The sequence below is a fragment of the Uloborus diversus genome, unplaced genomic scaffold, assembly GCF_026930045.1.
Source record: "Uloborus diversus isolate 005 unplaced genomic scaffold, Udiv.v.3.1 scaffold_12, whole genome shotgun sequence".
Lineage (NCBI taxonomy): Eukaryota > Metazoa > Arthropoda > Arachnida > Araneae > Uloboridae > Uloborus > Uloborus diversus.
Genome location: NW_026557876.1, coordinates 3,316,785 through 3,331,004, shown reverse-complemented (window position 1 = coordinate 3,331,004; position 14,220 = coordinate 3,316,785). Strand labels below are relative to the sequence as shown.

The 14,220-nt window shown below is 36.4% G+C and overlaps 1 protein-coding gene across 1 annotated transcript in view; it reads left to right on the top strand.

The window, feature by feature from the left end:
* Nucleotides 1–1,655: 1,655 nt before the first annotated feature.
* LOC129232427 (serine/threonine-protein phosphatase 2A 65 kDa regulatory subunit A alpha isoform-like) overlaps nucleotides 1,656–14,220 on the top strand; it is a gene marked incomplete at its 5' end in the record, with an annotated part of 38,229 nt that continues 25,664 nt past the window's right edge. Inside the window, 3 exon segments of the mRNA XM_054866572.1 lie at nucleotides 1,656–1,811; nucleotides 9,941–10,055; nucleotides 12,251–12,407. Of these exon segments, the coding sequence (XP_054722547.1) occupies nucleotides 1,656–1,811; nucleotides 9,941–10,055; nucleotides 12,251–12,407 (428 nt within the window).

Genomic DNA, 14,220 nt, shown 5'->3' with positions numbered 1-14,220 from the left:
GCTCTTCCGAAAATGGCAGCAGATTTCAATCCTTTTGCATCCTGGAATTATTTCAATTATTTTTGATGTTTGAAGTTATTTTAACATGTGCTACCCTATACCTACTTATTTTATTTTGTATTTTCATTATATATCGATTTCCCTTTTTTTTTTCCAGATTTTAGTAATTAAATTTTTGTAGCTACTTTTCTGGTAGAGACTCGAGAATGTATAAAACTTGAAGCAAATTCACTCCTTATTATTTAGTTTTTCCTTTGCAGTATATTTTTCTTGCTGCTACCAATTTGCTTACTTCTGCAAAAAATCCCCATTTCACTTTCAATCTAGTATTTATGTTATTTAAAAGCATAATTTAATAATTCTGTAGTGAGGTTTAGAGAGGCTATATAGACAGGCCGACGCATCAGCTTAAGTTTAGCCATTTTGGATCGGATTTTTCATTGTTGCGCTGCTGGGGTTACCACAGCAAAGTTTCGGGTTGCGCCAAATTTGATGAAAATAATATTTTATGTAATAAACAATTCACGTGCCGCTAATAATCGCTCGCAGCGAACAATCACCAAACGTGATGACTCGCCAGAAAAGACAACCACTCAAACACGCACTCCGATCCAAAAAGGCTGATCTTAAGCTGATGCGCTCGTATATGTAGGGGCCTTAGCGAGGATATGTCGATGGTGAATCACCTATATACCTCTAGTAAAATCTCCTGTTTTTTTTCCTTAGAAGATTGGCAAGTATGCTGTTAAAAACCGAGCGTATGTATCTGTGTATGCATCTATGTTACTTCTCCCGGACGACGGCGAACGGACCGTCGAACCGGGGTGTCGATGGATTCGTCGTCTTCGTGTTTGCCTATTTGAAACATAATCCTCCGATAATAATCGACTGTGCTCGTTTTCGTGACTGATGCCCAAATGAAATAGACTAAAACAAACTCTCTATCAATAATTGCTGGCCGATACCGTTTCTCATTACTTACTGGCACTTTATGCATGGACTAATAATAAGAATAGACCGAGCTATGGCAAGCCTTTTGCTGCTCATAAACCAAACCATGTGACTGGTGGATATTCTAGCAACAGCGGGCATTGATCGTCTTCAGACGATCTACGCCCGCGAGAAATAAATAGAATTGATGGACCGCGGAATAATGATCTTTTATGGAGTCCAATTTGTAAATTTGTTATTCTAAGTTGTAAATGTTTTGTTAATATAGTGAGTTTTTCGTTTCGATAGTACTGTGCATTTTCTTTATTCAATTTCAATAACTCTCTAAGCAATTAAAGATGCAAGCGCCCGAAAAGAATCGGCAAACGGTAAGATTTTTACCTACAATTTCAATTTAAGCAGTGTGGATCTAAAGAAGTGAATAGCATCAATCCGAAAATCCGGTTTTGATGAGTCGTGTTTTGGTGACCTCCGATGGTACTATTTCATTTGAAGGAAGAGGAACTATGAGTGTTTCTTAAAAAAATATTTTTTTCGCATGATAAGTTAAAATGAGTGCATTTATCTACATTCAATCGAACATCATGAAAATAAAATTATTTGAATGTGTGAAACACTTTGGATGATAGCGATTTTATCGTGCATTTTTAAATCCAGTGAAGGGTGTATTGTGTGTTAGGACTTCAGTTTCCCAAATTTTCCAGGACTCGGTTCGCCTCCTGGCTGTGGAGGCTTGCGTCCCCCTCTCGGAGCTCCTCCCCTCGGAGGACGTGGAGCAGTACGTGATGGGGGTGCTGAGGCAGGCAGCGGAGGACAAGAGCTGGAGGGTGAGGTACATGGTGGCAGACAAGTTCAACGAGGTGAGTCTGTGGAAATTCCTTTTATTTTCCTTATTTTTTATTTTGTGTGCGGAATCCAATCTTTTTGCATCCGCTATGGGATTCGAATTTTTCTCATTTTTGAATTTTACTATGCTTTGTTGAGAGGCAAACAAATAAAATTCCTTTTTATTTTCATTAAAATCATAAATTTAAAAAGTTTGAAACAAAATACTGGGCTCTTCTAAGAGTTAAATTGGTTGTATAGTTTTATTTTTTTGCTTCAACGATTCTAGATGTTTCAACATACAGAGCACCCCTAGTATTTATCTTCTTTACAAACGAATATGTAGAATCTTTTAATCGGTTCTCATTGATTGGTTCTCAGGAGATTTATGTGCAGTAAAACCTGTAAAGTTGACTTCCCTTGTAAGTTGACGGCTATTTTCAGGCGCAGAATGACATAGGTTTCACTGTACTGCCTCTAGCTAAATTCTTTCCAACATGTTTAGTAGCGAGTGTAATTCTCAAAATTTTAAAAAATATTTCCAAGGGACAAACAGAAACTCTGTTTTTGGTTTCATCTCAAATTAATTTTTTGGAGATAATTAGTAGTGTAGCCACTGTGTACTGTGTTGCATAGATATACGGTGACCTTTCGATCATCGCTGCACACCGTTCGGATTCACTACTTCAAGGCAAGACAGATAAATAGTTGAACTCGGAGCTCGCTCCCTTTTCAGGGGTTTGTGCAGGATTTTTCACAGGGTCCGTTTTTTGTGAAAAATAAAATAATTCTGCGAAAAGTCAAATAATTTTGCCAAAAAAAAAAGAATTTGTCAAAACGAAATTTTAGAATTTAGAGATTGCCAAACTAATTCATTTAAACTTGAGTGTTTTCCTCTTTGTTGAGGATATCATTCTGGAGTGCTTTTCTAGTATTTGGCGGAAGGGAGGAGGGGGGTCATCGTTCTCTTAAGTATCTATTTATCCACCATTCTATATTATGTTAAATTTTTCTATAAATATTTGATTTCTGTACAGTATTTAAAATAACAAAAGAATTCAAATTCAGAGAAGGGTTCAGTATTTAACTTTTTGACCCAAGACACTTAAAAAGCACAGAATTTCGTTTAAAACTTAAAAATTCCGTGATTTTAACAAAAGTAAAGAGAGATTTTATTTGTTTACCTCATGACAAAGTGTACTTAAGCATCGAAAAATAGGATTCCCATCACGGATGCAAAGAGATCACAATCCTCAAAGTGAAGGCATGGAAAGTATAAAAACGGCTTGTAAAAAAAATATTTTTGATAAAATTATTTTAAAATTGCATTTTAGCGTCCTATGATAAACATATCATTAATATCTGTGGACGCAGTTGAAGCAAAAAAAAAAAAAAAAACGAATTAATCCATCTATTCAGCATTTTAATTTTTGAATCGTAAAAGAAAATGGAATTGTGCTTTAAAAACTTGAAATGAGCGTTTTAACAGAAATAAAGAGGCTTTTCATTTATTTGCATCCTAATAAAGCGAAGTTGGCTTGAAAAATAACAAAATATGATTCTCATATCAGATGTTAAAAGATTGAATTTTTCAAAATGTAGACATCTAAAGAAAAAAAAACGGTACTTAAAAGAGTTTGTTTAAAGTTAATCATCCTTGTTAGCATCGAAAAATCAAACCCATTTAATTTTCTCCCAAAATAAGTTAAACATCGCACCGCACCACACCGTAAAAACGCAAATATTGACAAGCTGGTAAAATGATGAGAATATTTTCTAATCATGTCATTATAAAGGTTTAACGCCAGAGGTGCTAAGTGGCGATAATTTTGAAGTTGGTAATCTTATCTGAAACGATCATATTTTTCCCCCACCCTAACTATCCCTTTGAGTTCTAAATTCATTTTTTTTTGGGGGGGGGAGGAAAGTGCGTACCAACGCCTTTTCAGAAAAGTTTACAACACTGTTGCTAATTCGCTGTACAAGAGTGCCGATTTTTTTCTTTGCAAAATTAGCAGATTTTGTATAAGCTGATCCCTCTAATTTGACATTTAAAAAGGTTCCAAAAATTATCAGTTTAATACACGGAAATATGTGTTAATTTGCTTTTAGATGTGCTTTTTCAATAAACAATTTGTGAAAGGTCCGTTTTGGTTGATCGGATTTTTGTGAAGGGGTCCGTTAACAGACCCAGATATTCCTGGCCAGGGTTGGTACGCTCCTTCAAAACTCCTCCAATACTCCTTCATTTTAGAAAAAAATTTGAAGGGCCCTTCAAACTCCTTCATTTTGGTTTTTACTCCTTCAAAGCTCCTTCTTTTTTAAATCAAGTTTACATAATCATCCTCTATGACAGTAATTTAAAATACTTCGATCGACAACTTAACTTCGTCACGCGGACGAAGGTATAAGAGCGATTTTAATGTAGTAATTTCGTATTTTTATTTTTTTCATAAAGATGTGATTTACAAATTGGGTATAGAAGTCATAAAAGTTGATTGTGGAAATATTATTAGATGACTAAGACATTTCATAAGTGAATTAAATTGGGCTTAAATGGTGCTTGGCTATTTTGTCAAGAATTATGATTATTGCTTTTAACTCCCACCACACTCTCAGTAGCAAAAGTCAGTTTGTTTAATACTTAAGTATTAAAAAAATAAGTTAGTAGATATACTATATTAAGTGATTTTGTTGAAAAAGCGATTGTTTATTAATTTGCAGTTTTGACATTGTAAAAAGAGTCATCCACAAGGGATGTCATGCCTTGAGGGAAGGCGGGCTCATGAAATTATGACAAGGGAAAGAGAGGGTGCCAGAAAGTGACATCACACAGTTATAACAATATGTTTATGAAAAGTAATACATGTGACAGGGGAAGGAGAAAGGTAAAGTGTGATGAAGGGGAAAGGGGTTCAAATCTGTTGAAAAAAAAAAAGTGACAAAATTTATTAGGATTGCTCAAAACTACAACTTCAAAATCTCAATTTACTCTTTCAAAACTCCTTTATTTAATTTCTGAAATTGAGTACGAACCCTGCTGGCCAGACCCCTGCTTTTCCTCTCTAATAGTCGCTTGTTTTGTTTAAAATACCAATTTTAGTTTGAATTTCCCTTGACCTCTTTTGACCATGTTGAAATATCTATAATCGCACTTTAATTGGTTAAAGCAAACTTGGATAAATAACGTTTTGCTATCGGTCAAGGCTTGGTTACTTGAAGCTCTCTCTGAGGTCCTCAGTTTTCTTAAGTTAATCCTTTTCTTTTGTCTATATTTTATTTATTTATTTCTCATTGGTTGTTTTACATTAGAAGCATATTAATTGGTTAACTTACTAATCCCGGACTAAAACTATAAATATTCTGTGTGCTTACTCTGCTTTGGTTCTTTGGTTATTAAGTGATACATATTTTGTCATTGTTTATGTAGATAGCATACCTGCCAACCCTTCCGGATTTCCCGGAAGTTTTACGGATTTTTATGTCCTTTTCTGTTTTTCCGGTTATGAGCAAAATCTTCCGGATTTTTCATGCTTTGTAGGAAAAATAATTATTTCGCCAATTTTGGCGCTAACGATACTTTTGTGGAACGCGGCACCGCATTTTAGGCCAAGTAGCCGAGGAAAGGTTGCCGTAGGAGAATGGCACCAGAAGAAGCGAGGCAAGATTATGACGTCACTGAGTGATACGGCGCATGACTTCATCGGGATCCAATCAAAGCGAGCGTCGCGCCTGGCAACTAGGGGCACAATTTCGGCGCCGATTATCTTCTCGTTCTCTCAATTCCAGCCGTTTTTGCTTCGTTCTTTTTTCAAGATGAGTAAGAAATGTTATTTCCAAACTTTTAAAGAAAGCAATAAAAGTAATATTTACTAAACGAAAGTAATTTCAATTGATATGAAATTCATAACTAATATATTGTTAAATGTAAAGAGGGTAGGGGTCCTGTTTGATTTTGTTTTGCGTTAAAATCTTGTGGATAAAAATAAAAAAATCTTCCGGATTTTTTTTCTCGGAGGTTGGCAGGTATGAGATAGTTTCTTCAACATTAATAAATGTGTTTTCGATCCACGGCATGATAATCATTTAATATTCTCAACAGACCATATGCATGTCGGTTTGTTTTTTCTAAAAAAAAAATGGGCAGGTTGTTAGTATCCCTACCATGATCAGGCTCTGCACGAAGGGCTGGTGTTTGAAACTACCTGTCAGGTGTATACGAGGCGTATACGGAAAGTAAGTACCGTTTTGAAAAACAAGCTATAAATTTTTTTTTTAAAGATTATTTAATGTTTACATGAAAGACCTTAAATTATTTTTCGACACAGTTTCCACCATTGTTGAGGCACTTTTCGTAGCGGCTCACCAGCTTATTTATACCTGCCTCAAAGAAACTTGCCGCCAATGAAGAGAGCCATAAATTTGATAACTTACGATGTTTAAACGAAAAGCCGAAGGGCTAAATTTCGTAAGTCAGTCAACAATGTTACATGCTTATACAAGCAGAGATAATACCACACAGTGGAAGTTGCAGAATCAAATGTTAATGTGAAGAAATGAACATTGGAAACTTGTAAAAATCTTACCAAAAGTTTATTGGTTCACAGTAACTAAAATAAATAAACTAACAAAAATAAGTTCTTGAGAATAAACCCTGGCCATAAGTGGAGGCGGAGTTCGCAACACCTATCGCACCTAACTCACAAGAGGCTGACGAACACAAAAGAAGAGAGAGAGAACGATTGGAATCGTTCACTATTTATACTTGCCTCGTTTGCATATGATTGGGCATCAAAGGATGCCAACCTAAAACTGAAACTTTACACGTGCCCGAAAGAGTTGAGAAGTTAATCTAATTTGAATAAAGTAAATTCTATATCACATTACATTAGGAATGAGAACACGGTTAAATATCGTTTACCGATGTCTATCAAAATTTACAGCGTTTTTTGCGTCGTCATCACAAGCAAAGCGCCTACCTCCAAGCTCTCGTTTCATGTGCAGGAACAAGTGGAAATCAGAGGGTGCCGAGTCTGGGCCGTACGGCGGGCGATTAAACCGCTCCCGACCGAACCGTTCAATTAGGCTTCGAGTGTCACGAGCAGAATGGGGCCGAGCATCGTCGTGCAGCAACACAATTCCTTCACTGAGCATTCCTCTACGTTTGCATTCAAAAATTGGATCACAGAATGAATTTCACAGTCTGCGGGATCATCGATTTTTTTTAACCCTAGAACACTAGCGTGTTTAAATAGGCTGTTATTGCTAGAAATACGTAAAATTTACGTGTTCTTACAAAATGTATTTTATTTACTAACGTTTGTAAAAAAAAAGCTAACAATTATACAAACAGCTCAAAAAATATTAAATGTATAAAATGTATAGTATTAAGAAATATTATGAAAATAACAATTTGCATTATGGATATATTATAAACCAACACTAGTTATACATAGTATAAGCTTAAAGATGGTAAAAGAATAAGAAAAAAGAATAGGTGTATAAAAGATAAAGGAAAAATAATAAAACGTCTAATTAATGCAGATAAATTGTCTAAATGCAACTTGGAAAAAATTTATTTTGATGCAGCCCACAAATTGTCTTGCCACACATGCAGTAATTAGTTGTCCTCCTCTTTTTTTTTATAGTTGCAAAAGCTGCAGTCAGGTTCTTCGTCCTTGCCGATATTGTGCAATTTCTATATTCTGTATATCTTGTTCTAAACCTTGATCGATTTTGGGTGCTCAGACGTTGATGTTGCTAATTTTCACATAGCTGCTGCTGAAGCTTTAGCATAAGCTGCAATCTTGACGATGGAGATTGCCGATTCATACTGATGCAAAAACGAAATGAAAATGCTGCGAATAATGTTGTTATAAAATTTTTAATAACTATAAAATAGACGTTATCGCTAGCAATACGTTAAATATACGTGTAAAATACTGCACATGTATTACTAGAGACACGTAAAATTTACGTGTGACCTCTAGAAAAACAAGCGTGTGGACTAAATAATAGACGATGAAGCTAAGCCACGTGGCAGGCAGCTAAGTCATCACTCGAAGCACTTCTACTCGGACGACTTCATTGATGGAAAAAAAAGGGGAGAAAGCAGCCAATATAGAAGGCTTGTACGTAAATTTTACGTACACTAGTGTTCTAGGGTTAAATATTATATACGGCCACAGTGAAAGCAAAACACAAGACAAATCAACCGTAATGGCGCGAGTTTGTAGCCGATGAACAGAGGAAACTGATAACTTACGATGTTTAAACGAAAAGCCGAAGGGCTAAATTTCGTAAGTCAGTCAACAATGTTACATGCTTATACAAGCAGAGATAATATCACACAGTGGAAGGTGCAAAATCAAATGTTAATGTGAAGAAATGAACATTGGAAACTTGTTTAAAATCTTACCAAAAATGTATTGGTCCATAGAAACTAAAATGAATAAACTAACAAAAATAAGTTTATAAGAATAAACCCTGGCCATAAGTGGAGGCGGAGTTTGCAACTCCCCAACACCTACCGGACCTAACTCACGAGAGGCTGACGAACTCAAAAGAAAAGAGAGAGAGAACGATTGGAATCGTTCACTATTTATACTTGCCTCATTTGCATATGATTGGGCATCAAAGGATGCCAACCTAAAACTGAAACTTTACACGTGCCGAAAGAGTCGAGAAGTTAATCTAATTTGAATAAAGTTAATTTTATATCACATTACATCAGGAATGAGAACGCGGATAAATATCGTTTACCGATGTCTATCAGAAACGAGTAGGCATGCGCTGAGCGCCGACAGCAGCGCCGCAGCGGCGTTAGAACGAAACGGTACTTACTTTCCAGATATGCCTCGTACATTCATTCCGTATAGTTTCTTGTCGTACGAAAAAGCAATTTCGGCCGATGGCTTTGTTAGATTTTTCATTTAAACTTTCACAAAAAGTGAAAGAATCGCTTAATTTGAAAAAAAAAATCATTAAAAATGTTGAAAGGTTGTGTAAAGCAGAGATTCAGACAGCTGAACATAAACAAATACGTTTAATACGAAACATGGGGACACACGTACAGCAAGACATAGAGAAGGTAGTGAAGACCCTGATAAACAGACTGCGGCTCTTTAAATAGAATAGAGGGCAGATTTTCAGTATCCAATGATGTTTCTTAAATAGCAATAAGCTTTCTCCAAAGTCCGATGGTGGATTAAAGAAGAGATTTTGCGAACTCCGTGGAAAGCTGCAAATGTCTCTTCCAATAAGAAATAAGCACAGTTCTTTCTTTTAAACCAATGGAGAAAGCGATTACATTCAACAAAAAATACGTTTTTGCATCATGCAGAACCAATCCTTTTTAGACGTAAACATTGCATCACGTTGTGACGTCATGTGTGCGATCGGTTGCAATGACTCAGTCAAGTGAATGAACTTTTGGGTGAACCGAGTCACCAGTTCATTGTATCTTATAACCGCGAGAGTTTTTTTGTAGATTGAGTTACTTTTTGATTGGCAACACATCTTTAACTTTCTTGCATTGGCAACATATCTTGTGTTTTGCATATTCTTAATTTGAAAGCCATGTGAAGACTTTAAATACTTTGAGCGATCTTTTTCGCTCTCTCTCTCTCACCTCACATAGCCGTGATTTCATGATGTCTGCCAGTGCTCTTTACTCCTGGCAGGGCGTTATACAACGTGATGTCAATTTTAAAGTTATAAAACGCCTTTAGGCCAATTTTTGTGTATTACGGTAATGCCTCATATTCCTTGGAATCAGCATGTTTGTAAACTTAATGTTTCGTTGTATCATAGCGGCTAATATTTGTCTATTTTTCTAAATGTTTTTTAAATATCAATGAAGATGTTGTTCGTCAACTTTAGAAATCCTTTGAGGATAATAAATACAGATTTTCCATGAGGAGAAATGCTTCACGTGTTTTTCTTTTTCTCCAACTTCAGGCTGTGGACATTTTTTTTTTTGCAAGTTCACTTCTACTAGCGGTGTAGTAAGTCTAAATTTCACTACACTTTACGCTCACAGGCTTAAGTTCAATCGGCGTTGGTATTTCTTTTAAGCAAAAGGAATTTCAACAAATTTTTTTTTCTTTTTTCCTGCGATGACAATGGTCTAATCGGCGCACTCCTCGTGTCCTTGTCCTTTCAGATCCAGAAGGCCGTGGGCCCCGAGATCACCAAGACGGACCTGGTGCCCGCATTCCAGAACCTGCTCAAGGACTGCGAGGCGGAAGTCCGGGCGGCCGCCGCCCACAAGGTCAAAGGTAGGTCGTGGTCCGGGCACGGGGAAGCTTTTAACGTTGGAATTGATACCTAGAAATACGGTGGGGGGTTCATTTTGACCCACGAGAAGAGATCTGCGTGGTTGCCTACATGACGTCGAATATTTGTAAAAATTAGTTTAAAATAAACATGTTTATAATAAATGCTGCCTGTACAAAAAATTCCGCCAAATGACAGGAACACATGTTTAGAAATTGGTACTCATTCATTTGAAATCGTTAGCAGTTTTACGTACCTTGGGTCCTGTGTTAACAACAAAAATGACACAATCTCAGAAATACAGAACCGAATAACGTTGGCAAACAAGGCCTTTTTTGGACTACGCCCCATCTTCAGATCGTCTTTGATTTCAAGAAAAACAAAGATCTTGGTTTATAAGACTCTTATTAGGCCAGTTCTAAGTTATGCTTCTGGAACATGGCCTTTGACTAAAACCGGAGAGCACAAGATATTAATTTTTGAGAGAAAGGTTTTAAGAAGCATTTTTGGAGGCATCAATGAGAACGGTGTCTGGAGACGACGATTCAATTTTGAAATTTACAGATTGTTTACAGAACCTGACATAATAAAAAGCATAAAAATTAGGAGAATGAACTGGGCGGCCCATGTCTCTCGAATGAACGAAGAAAACCCAGTTAAAAAAGTTTTTGCTGCAAAACCTGTGACAATTCGAGGAAGGGGACGACCAAAAATGAGATGGTTGGATTCTGTTGAATCTGACTTCGATATTCTCAAAGTTAAAAATTGGAAAACCCAGGCAAAAAGTAGGACGTCTTGGAAGATTCTCCAAAGGAAGGCCTTGGCCCACCCTGGGCTGTCGAGCCAACTATGATGATGATGATGATAATAAATGCAGTTTATTTTTAAAAAAACACAGATTTTCAGGGTACATTGTGCATTGTTTGAAAAATACATAGTGTGTTAAAGTAAGACAAAACAACGTTAGAAGAAGCACAAATTTGTAAATTACAGCAGACACGTGTTTCGGCGTTACAGGGAACGCCTTTTTCAATGCAAAAAATAATGAGCTTATGGATGAAAAGACGTCCGACATGTCGGAAGCTCATTATTTTTTGCATTGAAAAAGGCGTTCCCTGTAACGCCGAAACACGTGTCTGCTGTAATTTGCAAATTTGTGCTTCTTCTAACGTTGTTTTGTCTTACTTTACTGTTCAGCACAAAGGTATTTATTTATCTTACATGGTGCGTTGTTTGAAAAAAGAGTTAAAATGCCCTTCAAAAAATCAGCGCTGTTTCAGTTGCATTTCAGGAGCTGGAGGCTAATGTTTCTTTTTATGTAAATGCTTCAAGTTCTTAAAATGATTCGTCCTTAGAGACTTTAATGAGTTTCTGCTCTGTTTCAGCATCACTAAATGCATTTGCAATTCTTTTTTTCTCAAAAGGGTCAAAATGACACCTGCCCGCACTTTTAGTTGTAACCCTTTAGTTTCGGTTAAAAACGTATTCCATTTTTCTTGAAAACATTTCATTACTACTCTGCACGATGATTAAGGAAAAGGCCAGGATGGATTAAGCTTATAAATTAAGCTTTATAAATGAAATAAATTCAAGATTATAGTTGGTGGAGGCTGGCAAAAAAAATGTAAAAAAAGGGTTGCACGGTCGACGTAATTCCAATCCTCCAGGTGATCTGAAACATAAAGTTAAGGTTAATTCTTATTAAACAAGGATGTAGAATTGCATGGACGTAGCTGATTTGTAAATAGAAAAAAAAAAAAAAACTTTCAGAAAATGGCGTCTTTTTGAAGGAAAAAAAGTTTATTTCTTGGCTCCTTTTTTGAACTTCGGTATTTTTTAAAAAATAATAAATTCAAAAATGACAAAAAACCCTATGTGGAGACCATTTTGATGGTGCTAAAAATGTCTGAAACCAAGTTTCAAGTAAATCGGTGAATTACAACTCGAGACATCTCGTCATCCGTATCGAAAAAACGAGTTTCGAGAAAAACGCGCTCGAAGTTTGCAGTCTTATTCCAACAAAATCAACTGTAACTCCAATAATAATTTGGATTTTCGTAAAACTCATTCCCAAAAGGTCCAAACTTTTGAGAATGTGAAGGAGGGGGGATAAAAGATATTTTTTGAATTTCTAGACTGGGAAATTTCCCCGAGTGGGCGGCACTTTTGTAACGGTCTCCCGACTTTGCTCTTCCAGACTTCTGCCAGAACCTGCCCGGAGACATCCAGGAGTCGGTGATCATGGGCAACGTCTTGCCGTGCGTCAAGGAGCTGGTTGCGGACGCCAACCAGCACGTCAAGTCCGCTCTGGCGTCCGTCATCATGGGGCTCTCCCCCATCCTGGGGAAGCAGAAGTAAGTCTCTCTCTCTACTTTTCTAAAACTACCATCAGCTCACACTCTCCAAAGTTCAAGTACATTTAGTAGTGGATGGAGGGGGGGGGGGGGGAACCAGTTTAGGAGGAGGAAAGTGTTTCCTCAAATTTCATACGTATTGCAGGGGTGATTGTGTTCCGGTATTTTACCGAATTTCCGGTATTTTCATGTCCGAAAATACCGGAATTATGTTTTTTTTTTCTGTTATGCTTTTATCTCCCACCTCCACAATTTTTTTTTATTATTATATAATACTCATCAAATATACCTGCAAGAGCCTTAAGATGGACACCTATCCCTTAAGATGGACAAATGTGAAGATAATTTGTATAACACCAGCTCAAAAGTAACTTTGTAATCCATTGAAAATTTAATTAAATGTGCACGCAATATTTTGACTCAGAACTATTTATAACTGTGGCAAAGGTGCACTTAAGTAATGGGGGCCAAAGATTACCCCCCCCCCCTCCCGTTCTCGCTTTGAAACTTACAGGTATTTTTTGATGAACTCACAATCACCCCTGGTATTGGGAAGGGGGTTGAAAAAATGCATTGAACTGCAAAAACATTGCTGCATATTCTGCCCTGTACTGTGCACTCTTACATCTTGTGTTTGATGCAGGGTTGGCTTTCTGCCGGCAGAAACTAGTTTTTGCCGAACCGGTGGCAGAAACTAGTTATAACCGGTAAAAACCGGCAGAAACTGACAAAAACTGAAAAGCGTCTTTTAACTAAAGTAATTACTGAGTGATATTTGTTTAAGTTAACTAAAAAATTAAACTTAATTTCATCATTTAAAAAAATAAAATCCTATGCTAGTGCCCTTGCTTTAGTTCAGAAAGGTCACTTTTCAATTGCAGAGGCTCTAAAAATTTGGATTCATATAACAAAGGACGAGAAATAATACGGGTGCTCAGGAAAGAGGAGTGACATACAGAATTAAACAGGCATTACTGTTTGCAATGTGCTCGCAAATAAGCTTCATCTAAGTTGCTTGGGATTGAAATTATCATGTGCTTCAAGAAGAAAGTGCCAGAATTTTACTTGCCAGTATTAACGTAGATTGTCCCTATGCCACAGCTTTACAAAATAAATTGGCCCTATTTCTCGAAACTTATTTTTCCCGTCAAATTTTTATGATTGCCCCAGTTACTACCAATTTAGAAAAATATGCAATAGATAAAAGTTTCACAAACATTGCTTGTTCCTTGATGCATTGCCTGCTAGCTCTTCTGTTGCAAGAATATTCTAAAATTTCTTATTTGTGCACATTAAATTGAGAAACTGTTTAGATTAAAGAAAACACCTTTTCTAAGAGGCAACTGCAGGGTTAAAACAATGTCGCATTTAAGTTTTAAGTGTGAAGGTATTGTAATTAAAGTGTGCTTTGGAGTTAACAACTAATTATGTTTTTCCATGCATTTTCTATTGTATGTCAGTAATTAATTTTTTGTCATTTTGTGAGTTTTTGCCAGTTTCTGCCATGCTGGTTTCTACCAGTGGTTTTAACCACCTCGGCAGAAACTTGCCAACCCTGGTTTGATTATTTTAATGAAACGTACAAAATGTAGATGGTTTTATTTTCAACGTTATCTTGTTTTCAATTAATTATTTTTCTTTGAATGAGTTTACTTTAATTTCAATAGTGTAACATGTTAACTCTAAGTGTACTGCTGTAAAGATTTTTAAAAGCTTTTTAATTTTGTCACATATAATCTTACATGTGGTTCAAATGGCCGGCTGTAGCTCAAACGATCGTTTTTGAAAACGCCGTGTACAGATTTCGATACCA